The sequence below is a fragment of the Chrysemys picta genome, chromosome 3, assembly GCF_011386835.1.
Source record: "Chrysemys picta bellii isolate R12L10 chromosome 3, ASM1138683v2, whole genome shotgun sequence".
Classification (NCBI taxonomy): Eukaryota; Metazoa; Chordata; order Testudines; family Emydidae; genus Chrysemys; species Chrysemys picta.
In genome coordinates this window covers 57,385,990-57,402,505 of record NC_088793.1, presented here as the reverse complement: position 1 = coordinate 57,402,505, position 16,516 = coordinate 57,385,990, and the positions used below count along the sequence as shown (strand labels likewise).

Below are 16,516 nucleotides of genomic sequence, written 5' to 3'. Positions count from 1 at the left end.
CCCGCAACAGTACAGAGTTATGGATATGGGACAGAGTGGAGGAACTGCCAGGAAGCAGCTACCACCACTCCTTCCAGTGACAACCACTCACTTGTTAATGTCACCACTTTAACAGACCAAACTGGGCTTTAGTTTCTTCTGCTACTCTGATCCCAAAGGAGAGTTCTAATTCCCTTGTCCTCAGGATTTCAGAATATGCCCCAATATGGATTGGGGGAGGGAAAGGATGGCAGTTCTCTTCTGAGCTCCACCCACACAATAAACTCCATTGTCAAAATTAAGCACCATTCACAGTAGATTGTACAGAAGTTCAGAATGTGACCATATGTTTCCTGAGCTCCTCTGAGCTACTTGAGCTTGGCTCCCCATCACTGGGGTCTGAATATGTTCACAGACTCTGTCAATGGTACTTTCCAAAGGCCACCCATTTGGGATATCAAAATGAGCCATCACTCACAGTACATTGTGTACATCTGTGACTTTCCCTTACACAAGGTATGGAATAGTTCACATTACCATTTAAATGATCATTACTGGACATTGAGTTGCATCTCATTGAGATGAATGGTGCAGTTCATAACTTCCAGAGCTATTGTTTTAGACCCTCGGCAGACTTCATTGCATTGGTTATACACCATTCACTTTTTTTTGTTTGGAACCACAACAACTAGAATCTTTGATTGACATGCTAGTAGGCCGTACTGCCACACACTGGCCCAATCTGACCCTGCTTTTCCATACCACATTCTAACTGTTGAGCAGCAGTAAATATCAGAGTCTCCTACCTGCTCATGCTCTTTGACTCAGCCTTTCCATGCATATAAGCTTCAGTCCCTTCACCCTCTGCAGCCATATGAGCCAATGTTTATATGTCTGAAAACATAAAATAAATGGCCTCTAGCAAAAACTGCTTATCAACTAGGACTGAGGAACTGCAGTCTCTTTAGCTATGTAATGTGTATACCTTGGCAAGGTTCTAGTTAAAGCAATGAAACCAACTTAAAAATGATTGCTTCTGTTCAGAAGAATCCTTTGCCACACCTCCCAGGGTCTAGTTAGGACAGTCTAGTGAGAAAGCCAATGACAAATGAAAGGCTCTTCTTTCCAGGGTTAGGGGTAGTTCAACCTTATCCTAATTCCCAGAACTGTCAAAATATACACATCATAGGACCATCTGTTTCTTCAAGACTTCTTAACACATTTCTCTTTCATTGGCTTCCCTCACCAGCAGACCCTGCCACTCAATGGGTGGCATGGTCTAACTTATGTTTCCTCGCCACATCCCCACTCCGAAGCTGGCATGAATAGCAGCCTTGCCTCCACTCTCGTTGCCTTTTTATATCCCAGCTAGTTCCTGAGAGCCGTCCTCAGACCCCACCAGGACACACAAGCTGTCCAGCCCCCACCTCCTTCCCTCTGCAGGATTAAAGCAGCCCCAGCAGACGGAGCCTCATTCCCTTCTGAAGTCCTGTATGGGGCAGAAAGAGCTGAATCTGCGCTCATTCATACACTCTTTGATGGGATTAACTACAGGAGAGCACAGGACATAAATATACACCTCAAATACTCACATGATAGAGCTGAAGAAAACCAGCAGAGAAAATGAAGAGTAACTGGTAAGAGAGCAAGTGGCATTTGTAAGCAATCAGTAATTAACAGATGACAGAGAAAGTGATTAATTGGTAGCATTTAAAACTGTCTTTGCCTGCTGTCTTCCCTAATTTTTTATTTTTATGACAGTTTTAAAAGTAAGAAATGGAAACTGAGATAACATCATAGGCACATTTTGTTGCACTGATAAAGACAAAAAGCTTAACTCTAAAAGGGTTTGCTTGCCAAGTGTTAGCAATCCCTAACTCATGTATTTATTTAATATGTCTGACCATGAGCTGAAACGGGATCACATGATATATCAGAAGCTGTAAATTCATGTTTGAGTTTTCTTTCTGTTCACAGGCAAGCTCCTGTTTTCTTGTATGTGTGGAGTTTTCTGTGGGTTCTGGTGTCAGCCAACGTCCAGCAGCAAACAAGTAAGGGTCTATCCTTTATCTGTGTTGCATTTCACTGGTATTTTGATAATCAAAAGAGTTACTCAAAAGAGTTTGATCATCAAAAGAGTTTTAGTCGTAGCTAAAATCCCTCACTAGCTAGACATCACTTAGACGTGGAACTAAAAATGTGTGTGAGAGAGTGAAAGCAAGAAAGAGAATTTAGAGAGAGTGATGTCTTTCACAGACTGGTATTTTAAATCTACCATTTGGGGTACACTCTCCATCTTCCTGTCGTTGTCTGATTGTTCTTGTTTATCTTCTTGCCATCTAAACAGACCAGACAGTAAATACATTTCTAAAGTGTGGATCACAATCTGGAAATGGATACTAAGGACTGGGTGCAATAAAAAAAAAATCCCTCTAGTTAAAGGTTTTTCTGGTAGATGTGGCAACAAACTGGATCCACTGTATTAGCGGACTATCAAGCATAAATGACTGGATGTCAGCCGCATATCCGTTTCAATGACATAGAATAAGCCATTTCTAAGGTGTAAAATGTCAACCTGACGTTTTTCTTTACGTCTATGTTGTGAGAAGGAAACCCACATTTATGGTTGAGTCCTTTCAGCAGACAAGAGGCTCTCTGTGGGCTGGGAAGGTAGCTCCTTCCAACTTGCATGCACCTTTCTTCCCCATCCAAACTTTAGTAACATTTTCCAGTTTGACTAGATGTTAGGCTTGGGTAGAGCTCTTTCCAGCAAATGTTTATTTTGCCTTTTTACTTCTTTAAGATAGGGGGATTGTTTTTTTTTCCAATGCTCGCAGCAATACTTTTAAACAGACAGTATTTAGAAAGCGAGACACGTATTTGGTTTTCCAAGGAAATTTCTTTTACATTCTTGTTCATGTCAATAAAGAGTCAATAAAGAGAGCCTGCAAGTCTCTTTGGCCCCAACCTTATGCTTCACCAAGGCTTGTTATTTGATCAAACATGGCAAGGATGTGGGTGGGAACACCTGGAATATCAAAGAAGGAGTGGATGCCAACAACTTCCTTTCTCAACAGCCACTTCAGCTAGTGTGAGGATTGCTTTGAGTTAAGGGGAGGCAGTAGATTGAGCCAACTAGTATTTTTAAAAACTGCTTAAACCACCAAAGGTTCTGGACCAACCCTCCATATAGTGCAAGATACATGGGACAGCTGCAATTCACAAACAGTGCTGAGGAAGGGAGAATTACAATCCTTTTCTAATTTAAACACTTAAACAAAAAATGTACACATAAATCAGCCATCAAATTATTCTGTTAAATTTGGAGACTTCTAAAAGCAGATGATCATCTGCTTCAGTGGGTCTAGAATATGGCCATTATTCTTATATTACTTTATTTAATACATATTAATTCCCTTAGCTGGGCAATTTCCATCCTGTCATGAAGAAGGATCTTTTCTTTGCAGGGTTCCCAGTCACCTTCAGCTCTAACCAAAAGACTGACCTCTGCCCACCAATCAGGACTGGCGAAGATGACTTGCCAGGTAAGTACAAACTTTGCAGGAAAAAACTGCTGTTTAGACATTGCAATCAGGGTATGTTCAGCTCTGTGATTCTTCAATGCTCACTTAAAAATAAAGAAATAATGTCTAGCTGTGCATGTTTATTCTTGTAGGTTACGACCTGATTTCTCAGTTCGAGCTAGATAAAGCTGCCTCCCGAGGAGTCATCCAGAGAGTGGTGGGCTCCACAGCTTTACAAGTGGCTTATAAATTAGGCACAAACGTAGACTTCAGAATCCCAACCAGGTAACACATTTAGTTGTTTTACTTTAAAAGTCTGTTTTAGCATATTGTCCCCCTGAAAGTTTGACCCCTCCCTAAATAACTAGTTCTTCAACTGGGGTTGGCGAAGCTCTTGGAATGGATACAACGTATCCAGGGCCTCCCCCCTTTTGTTTTTGGGTGATGTCACTAGACTAGATTGACTAGACAGTAATAACTAGAGGAAGCTCTCTCCACTTCCTTCCCCTACCAGTAGTGCTGCTCCGGGGGCTGGAATTTTCCAGCTAGAAAGGGTGTAACCTCCAGGAACTGATACCAGTAGCTGGAGAGGACTATGCGGAAAGACTAGGGAGGCATAATGGGAAGGTGGGACTTGGTGAGTGCAGAGGGGCAGAGAGAAGATCCTTTCAATGGGGATGCCTCACAGATGGCTTTGCCAGGGAGGAGGAAGAGAAGGGATCTTTTTGCCAGTGTGATAGTCACAGGGGAAAGGTAAGGAGGAGGAGAATGGATTGTATGTTGGTTTATTTTAGTCCTTTGGGAAGAGAGTGCACACATGCTCCCAGTTCAGTATCAGTCACATGACCTAGAAAAGTTGAAAACCTTTCCCCCACGTGTCACAGACAGATTGCTAGAGAAGACTGTATTTTGGAATCTAATCGTATTTACATTCTATGGGCCAGATCCTTGGTTCCAGGTGAGCTCTGGTTAGCACAGGACCAGAAGGGTTTGCAGGATTAAGATGCCTTACCCAGACTTGGGAGAAACTGGGGGCTGATTCAGCTCCTGATGTAAGTTAGAACAGCTTCATTTATCCTGGCTGATGATGCCCCTCAATGGACCATTATTTAGCTGGGGATCACCGGAAAGCAAAGTGCTGCTGCTATGCCTCAGCTGGTCCTCTCGCACCCCTTCCTGCCACCAGTACATCGTGGCTGCTTCGTGCTTAACTAGTAGGCTAAAGTTAGACTCCAGCGTAACTGTCTGGTTAAACTGGGTTTATGGTTGCTTTGCATTACTGCAGTAACACAAAGCAGCTGGAGGCTCTGGGTCCTGATACCTTATGACCATAAGAGAAATGGGAAGTTAATGCCATTAAAAAGGGGGAGATTGACTTCAGCTACGTTATTCACGTAGCTGAAGTTGCGTAACTTAGATCGATTCCCCCCCAGTGTAGACCAGGGCTTAGATGCTGAAATAGAATTTTGTATAGCGCCGTAAGCATCCTCCATAAATTTAGTGGTTTCAGTGGGCTTGTTTCTGCACTATATTGTGCTGTGTGTAGGCAGATGCAGCTGTGTAAGTTGCACTCAGCATCTCTGAGGTGATTGACTCCCATGCAAGGCATAGTTGTAGTTATGCTGCTGGCTGTGTGAGCCAAAGCCCAAACTCCAAAAGGGCATAGTTAAGTCAAAAGAGGGAAGTGATTAGGATCAATCTTGCATTGCACTTGTTCTCCAGCTGGGAGTAAGTGGCTCGAGTAAAACACAACAACCACGAGGCAGCCTTACCACCTCTACAATACTATGCTCCGTATCTGCTCTTCTACTGATGTCCATCTTTGTACTGCCATTACTGTGCTGCCCCTTAGCATGTCAACCATGGAAACTGTGACATTTGCCTTATTTAATATGGAGGATCACCGTCACAGTACACATTTTCCTGGGTGTGGGAATCTCTGAGGACCTGTGCAGGACATAGATGTGGGGAGGGATATTATCAGTGGATAGGGACTGATCCTCAATAGCCAGCCAATGCTTGTCAGGAAAGATGCAATGATAATTTTGCAGGCTAACTGTGAGGGCTTTATTAGAGGGGTTTTCTTCTACACATTTATTCAGCATTTGCCTTAGGGACAGCTTGTGCCTTTTTTCACAGAGATCCTTTAAAACCAATTAATTTATAGCCTAGATCCTTTTTACCATTATGGTACTTGCTAAGTTCTCTAGCTTCATATTTCAGGGCTGCTGCAGAGACAAGAGAATGAACCAGGGTACATGTGTGTGGTTGTTTGCAAGGTCTGATTTTTAACTCCCCCCATAACCCAAATGAGTTTCTACCGAACTCTTGTTCATTTCTGGTGTAAAATCTACTGGAGAATTGGTAGTATCACTTAGTTAGTACCAGAATTGCCTATGGAACTGCAGTTGTGATGCTCACTTTACACATGCAACCCAGACTCAAGTCCAAAACGGTGAATCTTTCACTTCTCAATTCACCCCTAGTATCTGGTAAAAGTACCTAATATTCATAAGTTACAGTATAAAAGGAACATCCCTTTACATTGTAATTGAGTGATAAGAGACCCCCTTTTTTTACGTGCAGGCTTTTGAAAAAAAATCATACTAGCAAAGTATTTATGGCATGTAAGCAGGGACGAGGTCTGGTCTTTCTAATATATTGTATTAGACCATTCAGTGTCCCCAAAGTGCACTCACAAATATTGGAGATTGGAATTATATTGAGTGGTGTCCCAGTACCCAAATACTATAATTCTGCAAACTACACGCCTGGGTTCTCAGATTAAGTTTTCCCTAGGGTAGAAGCCAAAGTGCTTGAAAAATTTCTACTGCAAATAGTACAACATTTATTTACAAGGATCTGGTGAGCTCCCTTTAATGGGTGAAATGCCAACTAAATTACGTTAACAAGATGTAAGGCAACAAAAGGAGTTTTGTAAATTTCTATATAGAGATTTGTATCACCTGCAGAGGACTCTCAGAAGCTGTTTTCACTGTTACTCCCTTCAAAGACTGTCTGAGAATAACATTTGTCTGTGAAGAAGGGCTCCTTTGAAGGTCCTGCTGCTCTGAGCCAGGCCATAAATGGTCTTCTATTGCCTTTTCTTTTTATCTTGAGTATCAAACCTGTATGCAACCATACCACTGATGTTGATGTCACACTGTAATAGAAGGGATAAAAAGCAGTAACCTACCAACAAGGGATTAATTTATCTAAGGATATGTTATCTAAAAGGGCAATGGAGCCCACCTAAGGAAACAGATCTTAAAGAAACAGATTTATACGGCAAATCAAAAACAAGGATAAGTTAACCTTTTGAATGCTCAGTTTCTGCCACCCTTACACAAAGTGATTAGTGCCTTGCACCACAAGTAGTTCCACTGAAATCAATGGGCTAGTCAAGGGGTATTCAAAATGAATAAGGGTAGTAGAAACTGGTCCTAAACAATTAAAAGAATCTTTCTGGTGTGCACTAGAGTTATGGGTTTAATAACTCTCAAAATGAATAGAAATATATATATGTAACAGTAAAGGAAAAGACAATGACTTTACATAAACATAGCTAAATATTCATATTTAATAACTCAACCCTATCAGAAAATCTAAGAACTGCATTCTCACAGAGCAGCTGCTAAACTTGGCAGAACCAAAAACAAGAAATGTTTAGAGAAGGAGATTACCTATTTTTGTGCATGTTTTACATGCATAACTCTACTGAATGGTGAGTGGACAGATTCTCATCTCAGTTATACTGGTATAAATGCAGAGTAATTCCACAGGCTTCGTTGACATCAGAGTAACTGAGTACAGAATTTGGTCCAGACTCGATCATATTGACTAAGGCAAAATTAGAAACCATGGTAAAAATATATTAATATTTTAAACAAAATATTTGCAGATAATTCTTCCTTCATCTCCCTTCAAAGTCTGGAGAACCAGGTTCCGTGTTTCCCCTATGACCACTGTTGGTGACACAAGCACTTGAAGCATGAAACTGCACTCCTATACGTGCTTCTGATAGCCCTAACATATGGAGAGGAGAAATCAAGACATTCTGGATTTAGAATTTGGCAGAGGAGTGAAAGAAAAGCTAACTTGCAAATATATATTAAGAGTATAGGCCAATTCTTACCTGATTTACCCCCTCCTCTACTGTGGGGCTGCGAAGGATGTGTATCAGAGCAGAATTTCAACCTTTATGTATTTACAATTCTTAACTCTCTATATAGGACCTAATCCTGCTTTCTGCATGTACCCAGAAATACCACTAACAGTTATGAGTGTGCAAGGAATGCAGGATCAGGCTGATATTTTGTTACTGATCTGAGTTCATAAACAGTTTTTTAAAGGTGGTTTTCTTTCTGTATACTCTTTTGCAGTTCACCTTTAGCAAACTTTTTTAACATTACCACTTTTAAAAGAATGTTTCTTTCTATCCGGCTTCCAAAAGTTACAATATTTCTTTATTTTAAATTTTTAAGGCAGAGGAGAGGCTGTCTGAGATTCTCTCATTATTTCCCCTGATGCCAGATTCTGCCCCCACCTTCCTCAGAGACCCCATGATGTGGAATCATTCACTGTAGCTGAGTGGCATATGGGTTCTTATGGGGTGATTGAACTTGATGCAGAGAAAGAGGAAGCCAATTGATAGATTTGAATTGAGGGGTAATGTGATCACAGCAGCAGGAGAAAAGGATGATTTAGTGGCAACATCTTGGATAGACAAGTAGTAAGGATAGGTCGGATGCAAGGAGTCCAGAGAGATGACGGTTGCAGTAGTTAGAGAGAAAGGCCTATGGATGAACTTAGGATTTAGCAGTAGGGATAGAGAGAAGTATACATTTAAGAGATATTATAGAGGAAGAAGTCCACTGAAAGCAGTGAAGGAGTCCCATTGTGGGGGAGGAGGGGAGGAAAGAGGGTATGAAAACAACCCTGAGGCTATGAAGCTAAGTGATAGGGAAGACAGTGGATTTGTCACTACTTGTAAAGAAGGGAAGGAACAGAGAAGGGTTAGGAGGAGAGATGGAAAAAAATCAGATTTTGACATTTTGTGTTAGAGGTGGCAACATAAAAACCAAACCAAAAGGATTTGAACAATAAGATTTAAGCAAAATCCTATTCTGCAAGGCACATACACATGAACATCTCCATAATCAGTTCCAAATCCCACTCTACAGGTTTATCCATATATAGGGACATCCCCAGTTATATATGTACATTCTCCTCAGTATATACAGGCATATCATAGTCTGCACAGACATACCATCCACCATATAGTACTCCTGGGGGAATTCAGTTCCAAAAAATTAAAAATTCTGTGCACAAATATTTCAAAATTCTGCATATTTTATTTGTCAAAATAACACTATATAATCACACCAGTTTCAATTATTTTGGTAATTTATTTCAAAACACCTGCCACGACTATGTCTGTAACAAAAAGAGAGAACAAAAAAACTTCCCCCAGGAGTAGAGAGTTAAAAAAAAACCCACCTTAGACAACCCTGTTCCTATTTCTCTGCCCCCTCCGCCTCCAGAGTCTAGCCCAGTCCCACCCCAGCCAGACAATCTCACCCTCACCCTGCAGAGCCCAGCTGCAAGGCGCCCCCCCAACCCAGATAATCACCTCCCACCCTTCCCAGAGCCTAGCTGTGGGGCATCCCCTAGCCCAGACAGTCACACCTGCTACCCCACAGAGCCCAGGGATCCAGAGGGAGAAACAGACTGATGCTGGGTCCCGGGCTTAAATGGAGTTTCCTATGTGCTGCCTCCTTCCTTCAGTATGTGCCGGGAAAACCTCCAGCTCCCCCTCCCCCAGCAGTGTCTTCTATTTGTGAGCTGGGCACTGTCAGGTCCAGCAGTGCCAGCAGCTCTGCAGCACCATTTCTGCAGGGAATAAGGAAATTCTGTGCAGAACATTGCAGAACTACTAACTGCAGTCTGTAACCTACATTTAAATCAGCTTTTGTACCAAAGGACTGGAAGATAGCTAATGTGACACCAATTTTTAAAAAGGGCTCAAGAAGTGATCCCAGCAATTATAGGCTGGTAAGCCTGACTTCAGTACCAGGCAAACTGGTTGAAACTATAGTAAATAACAAAATTGTCAGACACATAGATGAACATAATTTGTTGGGGAAGAGTCAACATGGGGTTTTCACCAAAGGGTCTTAAGCAAAGTAAGCTGTCATGGGATAAGAGGGAAGGTCCGCTCATGGATTGGTAATAGTTAAAAGATAGGAAACAAAGGGTAGGAATAAATGGCCAGTTTCAGAATGGAGAGAGGTAAATAGTGGTAACCCCCAGGGGTCTGTATTGGGACCAGTCCTGTTCAACATATTCATAAATGATCTGGAAAAAGGGGTAAGCAGATGATACAAAAGTACTCAAGATAGTTAAGTCCCAGGCAGTCTGCAAAGAGCTATAAAAGAATCTCTCAAAACTGGGTGACTGGGCAACAGAATGGCAGATGAAATTCAATGTTGATAAATGCAAAGTAATGCATATTGGAAAACATAATCCCAACTATACATATAAAATGATGGGGTCTAAATTAGCTGTTACCACTCAAGAAAGAGATCTTGGAGTCATTGTGGATAGTTCTCTGAAAACATCCACTCAATGTGTAGTGGCAATGTAAAAAGCGAACAGAATGTTGGGAATCATTAAGAAAGGGATAGATAAGAAGACAGAAAATATCATATTGCCTCTATATATATCCATGGTACGCTCACATCTTGAATACTGTGTACAGATGTGATCGCCCCATCTCAAAAAAGATATATTGGAATTGGAAAAGGTTCAGAAAAGAGAAACAAAAATGATAAGGAGTATGGAATGGCTTCTGTTTGAGGAGAGATTAATAAGACTGGGACTTTTCAGCTTGGAAAAGAGATGACTAAGGGGGGATATGAAAGAGGGCTATAAAATCATGACTGGTGTGGAGAAAGTAAATAAGGAAGTGTTATTTACTCCTTCACATAAACAAGAACTAGGGGTCACCAAATGAAATTAATAGGCAGCAAGTTTAAAACAAACAAAAGGAAGTATTTCTTCACACAACACACAGTCAACCTGTGGAACTCTTTGCCAGAGGATGTTGTGACGGCCAAGACAATAACAGGGTTCAAAAAAGAACTAGATAAATTCATGGAGGATAGGTCCATCAATGACTATTAGCCAGGATGGGGAGGGATGTTGTCCCTAGCCTCTGTTTGTCAGAAACCGGGAATGAGCATTATGTTCTTAACCTGAATTCTGCATTGCACAGTGGCACAGAGTCCCCCAGGAGTAATATAGGTGAAGGTACAACCACTGATTTCATACCCCTATCAGAAGTACAAGAGTTAAGGTTATGCTACAGCAAATCTCACCCCCCGGCATTCCATCTCCAACACACCATCTTTTCCTCCTACCCAGGTAGTAGCAGGCATGGGGTTCACAGTATAAGGAGGAGAAGCAGTGGCAGCACTAGGTTAATATTTTAGGTAGAGTCTACACCTGGACACTCCTCTGTGACTGCAGTCTAGTCACGTTCCTTCCGCTGGTGCTTTGGAGCCCCCTACTGGAATGTGACTACACAATCTGAGGCATTTAGAGGCTCTATTGTTTATAGTGCAGCTGTTAATCTGGAAGGACTAGTTTATTATATTAATTAAACTGTGCTCTGAGATAGATAATTTATTCTAAGACTATTTTCTCATTTTTCTGCATAGGCCAGTCTAGTGGCTGAATTGCCATTAGTGAAGGGCTAGTAAACCCTACAAAGCCAAGGCAGATTGGGTAGCCTACTTGTTCTCTGGAAATTGTTTTTTGTGTGTTGTCCTGATAGTGTAGCCTGGCACATCCCCATACCTAATCAGAATAGTGAAACATATTTGTCTTTTTATAAGAATTTTAAATGTGGACAGATAAGAAAAAAACTACCTAATCAAAAGGTTTATGAGAGTATAATACCAGTATCTGTAGCAAGTTTAAATAGCATAATCTTTAATTATCTGGTGAGACGCATTGACGCAGCTTTCTAGAAAGAAGCAAACTTCAGTTATTTTAGATTGCAATGTTGCAAGAAACATTAGACTGTTCTGTATTTCCAAATTGCATATTTTAAGGGTACATAGTAAAATAATGCAAATAATAAAAAGCAGAGGGATTAGCTATTTCATAATAGTAAATCTGTTTTCTCGTGCATGTAGCACTGAAATTGATTACCACAGAATACAATCAATTTTTAAGTGTGAGTTCTTACCTTTTATATAATTTTCAAACAAGTAACCTACTTCTGCTAAAGCAATTGCTAATATATAATAAATGGTTATCGTTGGATAGATCAACAAAATGTGTTTGAAAAAACAATCATGGAAATTTAGAAATGAAACAGTTCTGCATTGATTAGAAAGAGCATTATAATATCACAACAGATTTAAAAAAACAGGATTGACTGGTTGGTTTGATAGGCCATAGGTGCACAGGACTATTATAGAAGACCTTGATTTAATTCATAACATCGGCCTCTGATTGCTTGAGCCATCATGGGCAGAGAGCTTGGCATGAACATTATGTAATGTAGGAAGAGCCCACACTGATGAAGCACAGTTCCTTTTGCCAAATGAGGAGCAACACGAATGTCTCAAAAAGGGTTCCCCTCAAGTTCTCCTCAGCGGAAGGATAGTAGTTGTAGTATGGTTCCTTTGAGTGATGGACTCTTATTTCTCTCAGAGATGATAGTCATAGAGGACTCCCCTCCAAAAACCAATCTACTGTGCTTGATCCTATACAGGTTTTTGTATCCCAATGGATTGCCTGATGAATATTCTTTTCTAACTACATTTCGGATGACTGGAAGCACACTTCAGAAAAGCTGGAGTATTTGGCAGGTCCAGGATTCGTCAGGAAAAGAACAAGTTGGAGTGAAGCTTAATAGTCAAACAAAGGCTCTTGAGTTTTCTTATAAAGGGCTGGATGGAAGTCTCCAGACTGCAACCTTTTCACATTTGCCTTTTTTGTTTGATTCCCAATGGCACAAGGTTATGGTCAGCGTGGAAAAGAGCAATGTCACGCTTTTTATTGACTGCATTATGATAGAATCCTTACAGATAAAGCCCAGGGGCAAAATCAACGTGGATGGCTTTGCTCTGCTGGGAAAACTTATAAATAATCCTCAAGTTTCAGTTCCGGTAAGTTTCAAAATCTTATATCACAGAAAAAGTGCTAGAAAATCTTCTCTCTTGTAACATTTTTTCTGGTGAACATATCTTCAAATATCTTGTGACCAACTAAGGGGTTTAAAAAAGTACAGACTAATTTAGGGTTAAAATTAAGTTTTAGCTCTTTATTCCAACAAAATTGAATCAAGTCAGGCTTAAGATATTTTTGTTGTCAACCATATTATTTTTGTGAGAAGGCTAAATCAAAACCAAGGCATAAGTTTGAAAGGATGCAGTGCTTGGCACAAGACAGGCCTTGAAAACTAGCAATAAGGTGCACATTTTTAACAGAGAGGGTAATTAACCATAGGAACAAAATTACCAAGATGAGAGGTGGATTCACCATCACATGAAATCTTTCAATCAAGTCTGGATGTCTTTCTAAAAAATAAGGTCTAGCTCAATCTGAATTTATGGCTGGTACAGAAAGTACTGGGTGAAATTCTATGGCCTGTGTTATGCAGGAGGTCAGATTAGATCATCATAATAGTCCTGTCTGACCTTAAAAGCTATGGAAAACAACATGCCCTGAATATATGTCACAGATAATACCCAATTTGATGGACTATTAACCCTAAAAGTTTCATTTATCTTGCACTAGTATATGTTTCTACCTGCCTTTTTTGCGTTCTCTTTAAACGGAATAAAGAAATCAATTGTTGGGGGGTGGGGGTGGGGGTGGGGAGAGGGTGGTGTGAGGCTCTAAGCATTTCACTCTAATTGACTATGCTGTGTACTATATAAATACCTCAACATTCTTTGTTATTTAGGGGGTCCAAGACACATTTAAATGTGTTGTTGGAATATATTACTTAGAGTAGTATAATTTTAAAAAGAAATAAATTGAGTTTCCTAGTCTCCTTTTCCAATATTTATCGTACAGAATAGCTTGGCTTTTTATTGGTGTACTATAAAAATACATTATTTTAAGATAAATTATTTATCGTTTGTTGTCACTATGATTGCTAAGGAGAGTTGCTGGTATAGCTCTGTTAGAAAATTATGCTGGCCTTTGAGCCTTTACAAGGATTTATGATCAAGGTTACTGTTACGTTTTTCAGAGGCTAAAAGTTCATGTGGCTTTACATTGTATGCTATCATTCTTTTTTATCCAAGGATAAACCAAATAATCCATTATAGAAACTAAACAATACAGAGTACATTATAGTTTGAAAATGGAAAAAAGACCCTCTTGAAAATAGGCCTTGCCAATTGTTTGTGATAAAAATACCCACCCATTAGCCCCTTACTGTTCAAATTCTAAATGCTCCGTCTCGATTCTCAGATGAGGTAAAACTGGTGAAGCTCCATTGACTTCAAGTGAGTATCTGGACCCAAAGGATCTCAAAGATATTTAGTCATCTAACTCCTGTGGATTTCCCCAGTCTCCTAGTTATAATTATAGGTCAGTTATATAAACCAGTGTTTTATCATAGGTTAGCTACAAACTTATTCCTGTTACTGAAAACAAGAAAGGAATAAAACTTCAATAAAATAGTGATTAATTGACTGTTGCTACAAAGTGTTGAGCTCCCATAGCTCCCACTGGTTTTAGGGAATGGAGGATGTACAGCACCTCACTGTAGGCACTTGCATTTTGCTGGAGCTGACCCCCAAGCTGCAATCATAGAATCATAGAAGATTAGCATTGTAAGAGATCTCAGGAGGTCATCTAGTCCAACCCCCTGCTCAAAGCAAGAGCAACTCCAACTAAATCATCCCAACCAGGGCTTTGTCAAGCCGGGCCTTAAAAACCTCTAAGGATGGAGATTCAACCACCTCCCTAGGTAACCCATTCCAGTGTTTCACAACCCTCCTAGTGAAATAGTGTTTCCTACTATCCAACCTAGACCTCCCCCACTGCAACTTGACACCATTGCTTCTTGTTCTGTCATTTGCCACCACTAAGAACAGCCTAGCTCCATCCTCTTTGGAACCCTGCTTCAGGTAGTTGAAGGCTGCTATCAAATCCCCTCTCACTCTTCTCTTCTGCAGACTAAATAACCCCAGTTCCCTCAGCCTCTCCTTGTAAGTCATGATAAGTCCCTAATCATTTTCGTTGCCCTCCACTGGACTCTCTCCAATTTGTACACATCCCTTCTGTAGTGGCGGGACCAAAACTGGACATACTCCTACTTAATTTATATGTTTAAATAGGTTAACCAGTCTGACCAGTTAAATGGCATGTAACATCTAAAAGGCAGCTCTTATCAGCATGCAATGCACGGAGGTGGATTTGTTCCATAGTGCAGATTAGGAGAATTGCTTAAATGTAGTGTGCTGCAGCCAATGGCCTGGGTGTTGTAAAAGATGTTGCCTACATTTTTTTCTGCTTGTGTTTATGCTGTGTATTTGAAGTTCAAAAGGTGGAACTCCTGTTACAAATGGTCAATTAACACAAGCAATTGATGTACTGAAGTAGGGCCTTGAAGAAGCAGAAGAAAGAATATAGGTGGGGAATCCTGCAATGAAAAAGAGACATAAAGGAAGTGAAACTTAAAAAAAAAAAGAAAAAAAAAAAAAGAAACTGTACCAGATGGGTTCAGAATGTACAGAGTATTCTTGGTTTACTTTAGTATAAATTCAACAAACAGCAGATAACATGCTACCTGTCAGTTACAGAGATGTGGGCAGTCAGGCCTAGTGTTTAGAGCAGGAGTTGGTAACCAGAAGAAGGAGCCCAGGGTCAGAGCCAAAGGTCAGATGCCAGAGCTGGAAATCAGGAATTGGACCCTAGAATAAGAACTAAAGTCCAAGCCAGAGCTGAAGTCAGGAATGAGGGTCAGAAGCTGGTTCCCTGAGAGTGAGGAAGGGCTGGGAACAACTATGGGCTTTAAACAGCCAGCACCCGGCCGCTGTTCTTAAGAGCAGGCCTGCTGATCCCCTCTACCAGTCAGGCAGTCTGACCAATCAGGTGATTCTGCTGCAAGCCAACTCTGATTCATCTGAGAGTCCTCTGTTGCTCACTAGGCAAGTGGAACTAGTGGTCTCAAGCTCAGCTACAAGCTCTTGTAAACCAATATGAACATAACAAATTAGTAATCTTACAAGACCCATCTGTGTTACCTGCCCTTCCTACCATGGGATCCTCTCCAGTTTTTTTATATATTGTAGTTGCATACAGACCCCCTCCATCTGCATTTTCTGAGAGCATGAATTTGGGAGTGTGAGCATTTCTCCCATTGCCACTATTTTAGCACAGATTTTCTCCAGTCTCCCTGAGAAAGGGGCTCAGTTAAAGAGCATCTTGCTTCCACTTTTCTTCCAGGATATTATGAATTCTCAGGCCTTAAAACTCAGCATGTCCAAAGGAAGGGGCATAAGGCTGGTACATTTATCAGTGTTTCTAACAGTTGTAAGATATATTGATAGGACAATCTATAGGCTAAACTTCACAGAAAACTGGAGCTTAATGAAGAATAATATTTCTCTTGTGTGTATGCAATGAATATAGTGTAAAAGAAATTGGAACACAGAACACACCTACAATCCTAGCTCCACTTATGCCAATGGGAGCTTTGCCATTGATTTAAGTGGGGCCAAGATTTTACCCCTAATGTTGAAAGAATGCTTATATATGCTTAATACAGCAAATACTTTGCTGAAGAACAGTTGAATAGATTCATAGATTCATAGACTTTAAGGTCAGAAGGGACCATTATGATCATCTATTCTGACCTCCTGCACGACGCAGGCCACAGAATCTCACCCACCCACTCCTGTAACAAACCCCTAACCTATGTCTGAGTTACTGAAGTCCTCAAATCGTGGTTTAAGGACCTCAAGGTGCAGAGAATCCTC

At 40.7% G+C, this 16,516-nt stretch overlaps 1 protein-coding gene across 2 annotated transcripts in view; it reads left to right on the top strand.

Annotated features, from left to right (window-relative positions):
* The first annotated feature begins 1,463 nt into the window (after positions 1–1,463).
* The window catches only part of COL9A1 (collagen type IX alpha 1 chain), a 94,812-nt gene continuing 79,759 nt past the window's right edge, over positions 1,464–16,516 (top strand). For both annotated transcript variants that reach the window (XM_024114433.3, XM_024114429.3), the window contains exons 1-5: positions 1,464–1,616; positions 1,957–2,030; positions 3,447–3,524; positions 3,656–3,788; positions 12,289–12,685. In XM_024114433.3, the coding sequence (XP_023970201.2) occupies positions 1,603–1,616; positions 1,957–2,030; positions 3,447–3,524; positions 3,656–3,788; positions 12,289–12,685 (696 nt within the window). In that variant the 5' untranslated portion in view covers positions 1,464–1,602. The remainder of the gene's footprint in view (positions 1,617–1,956; positions 2,031–3,446; positions 3,525–3,655; positions 3,789–12,288; positions 12,686–16,516) is intronic.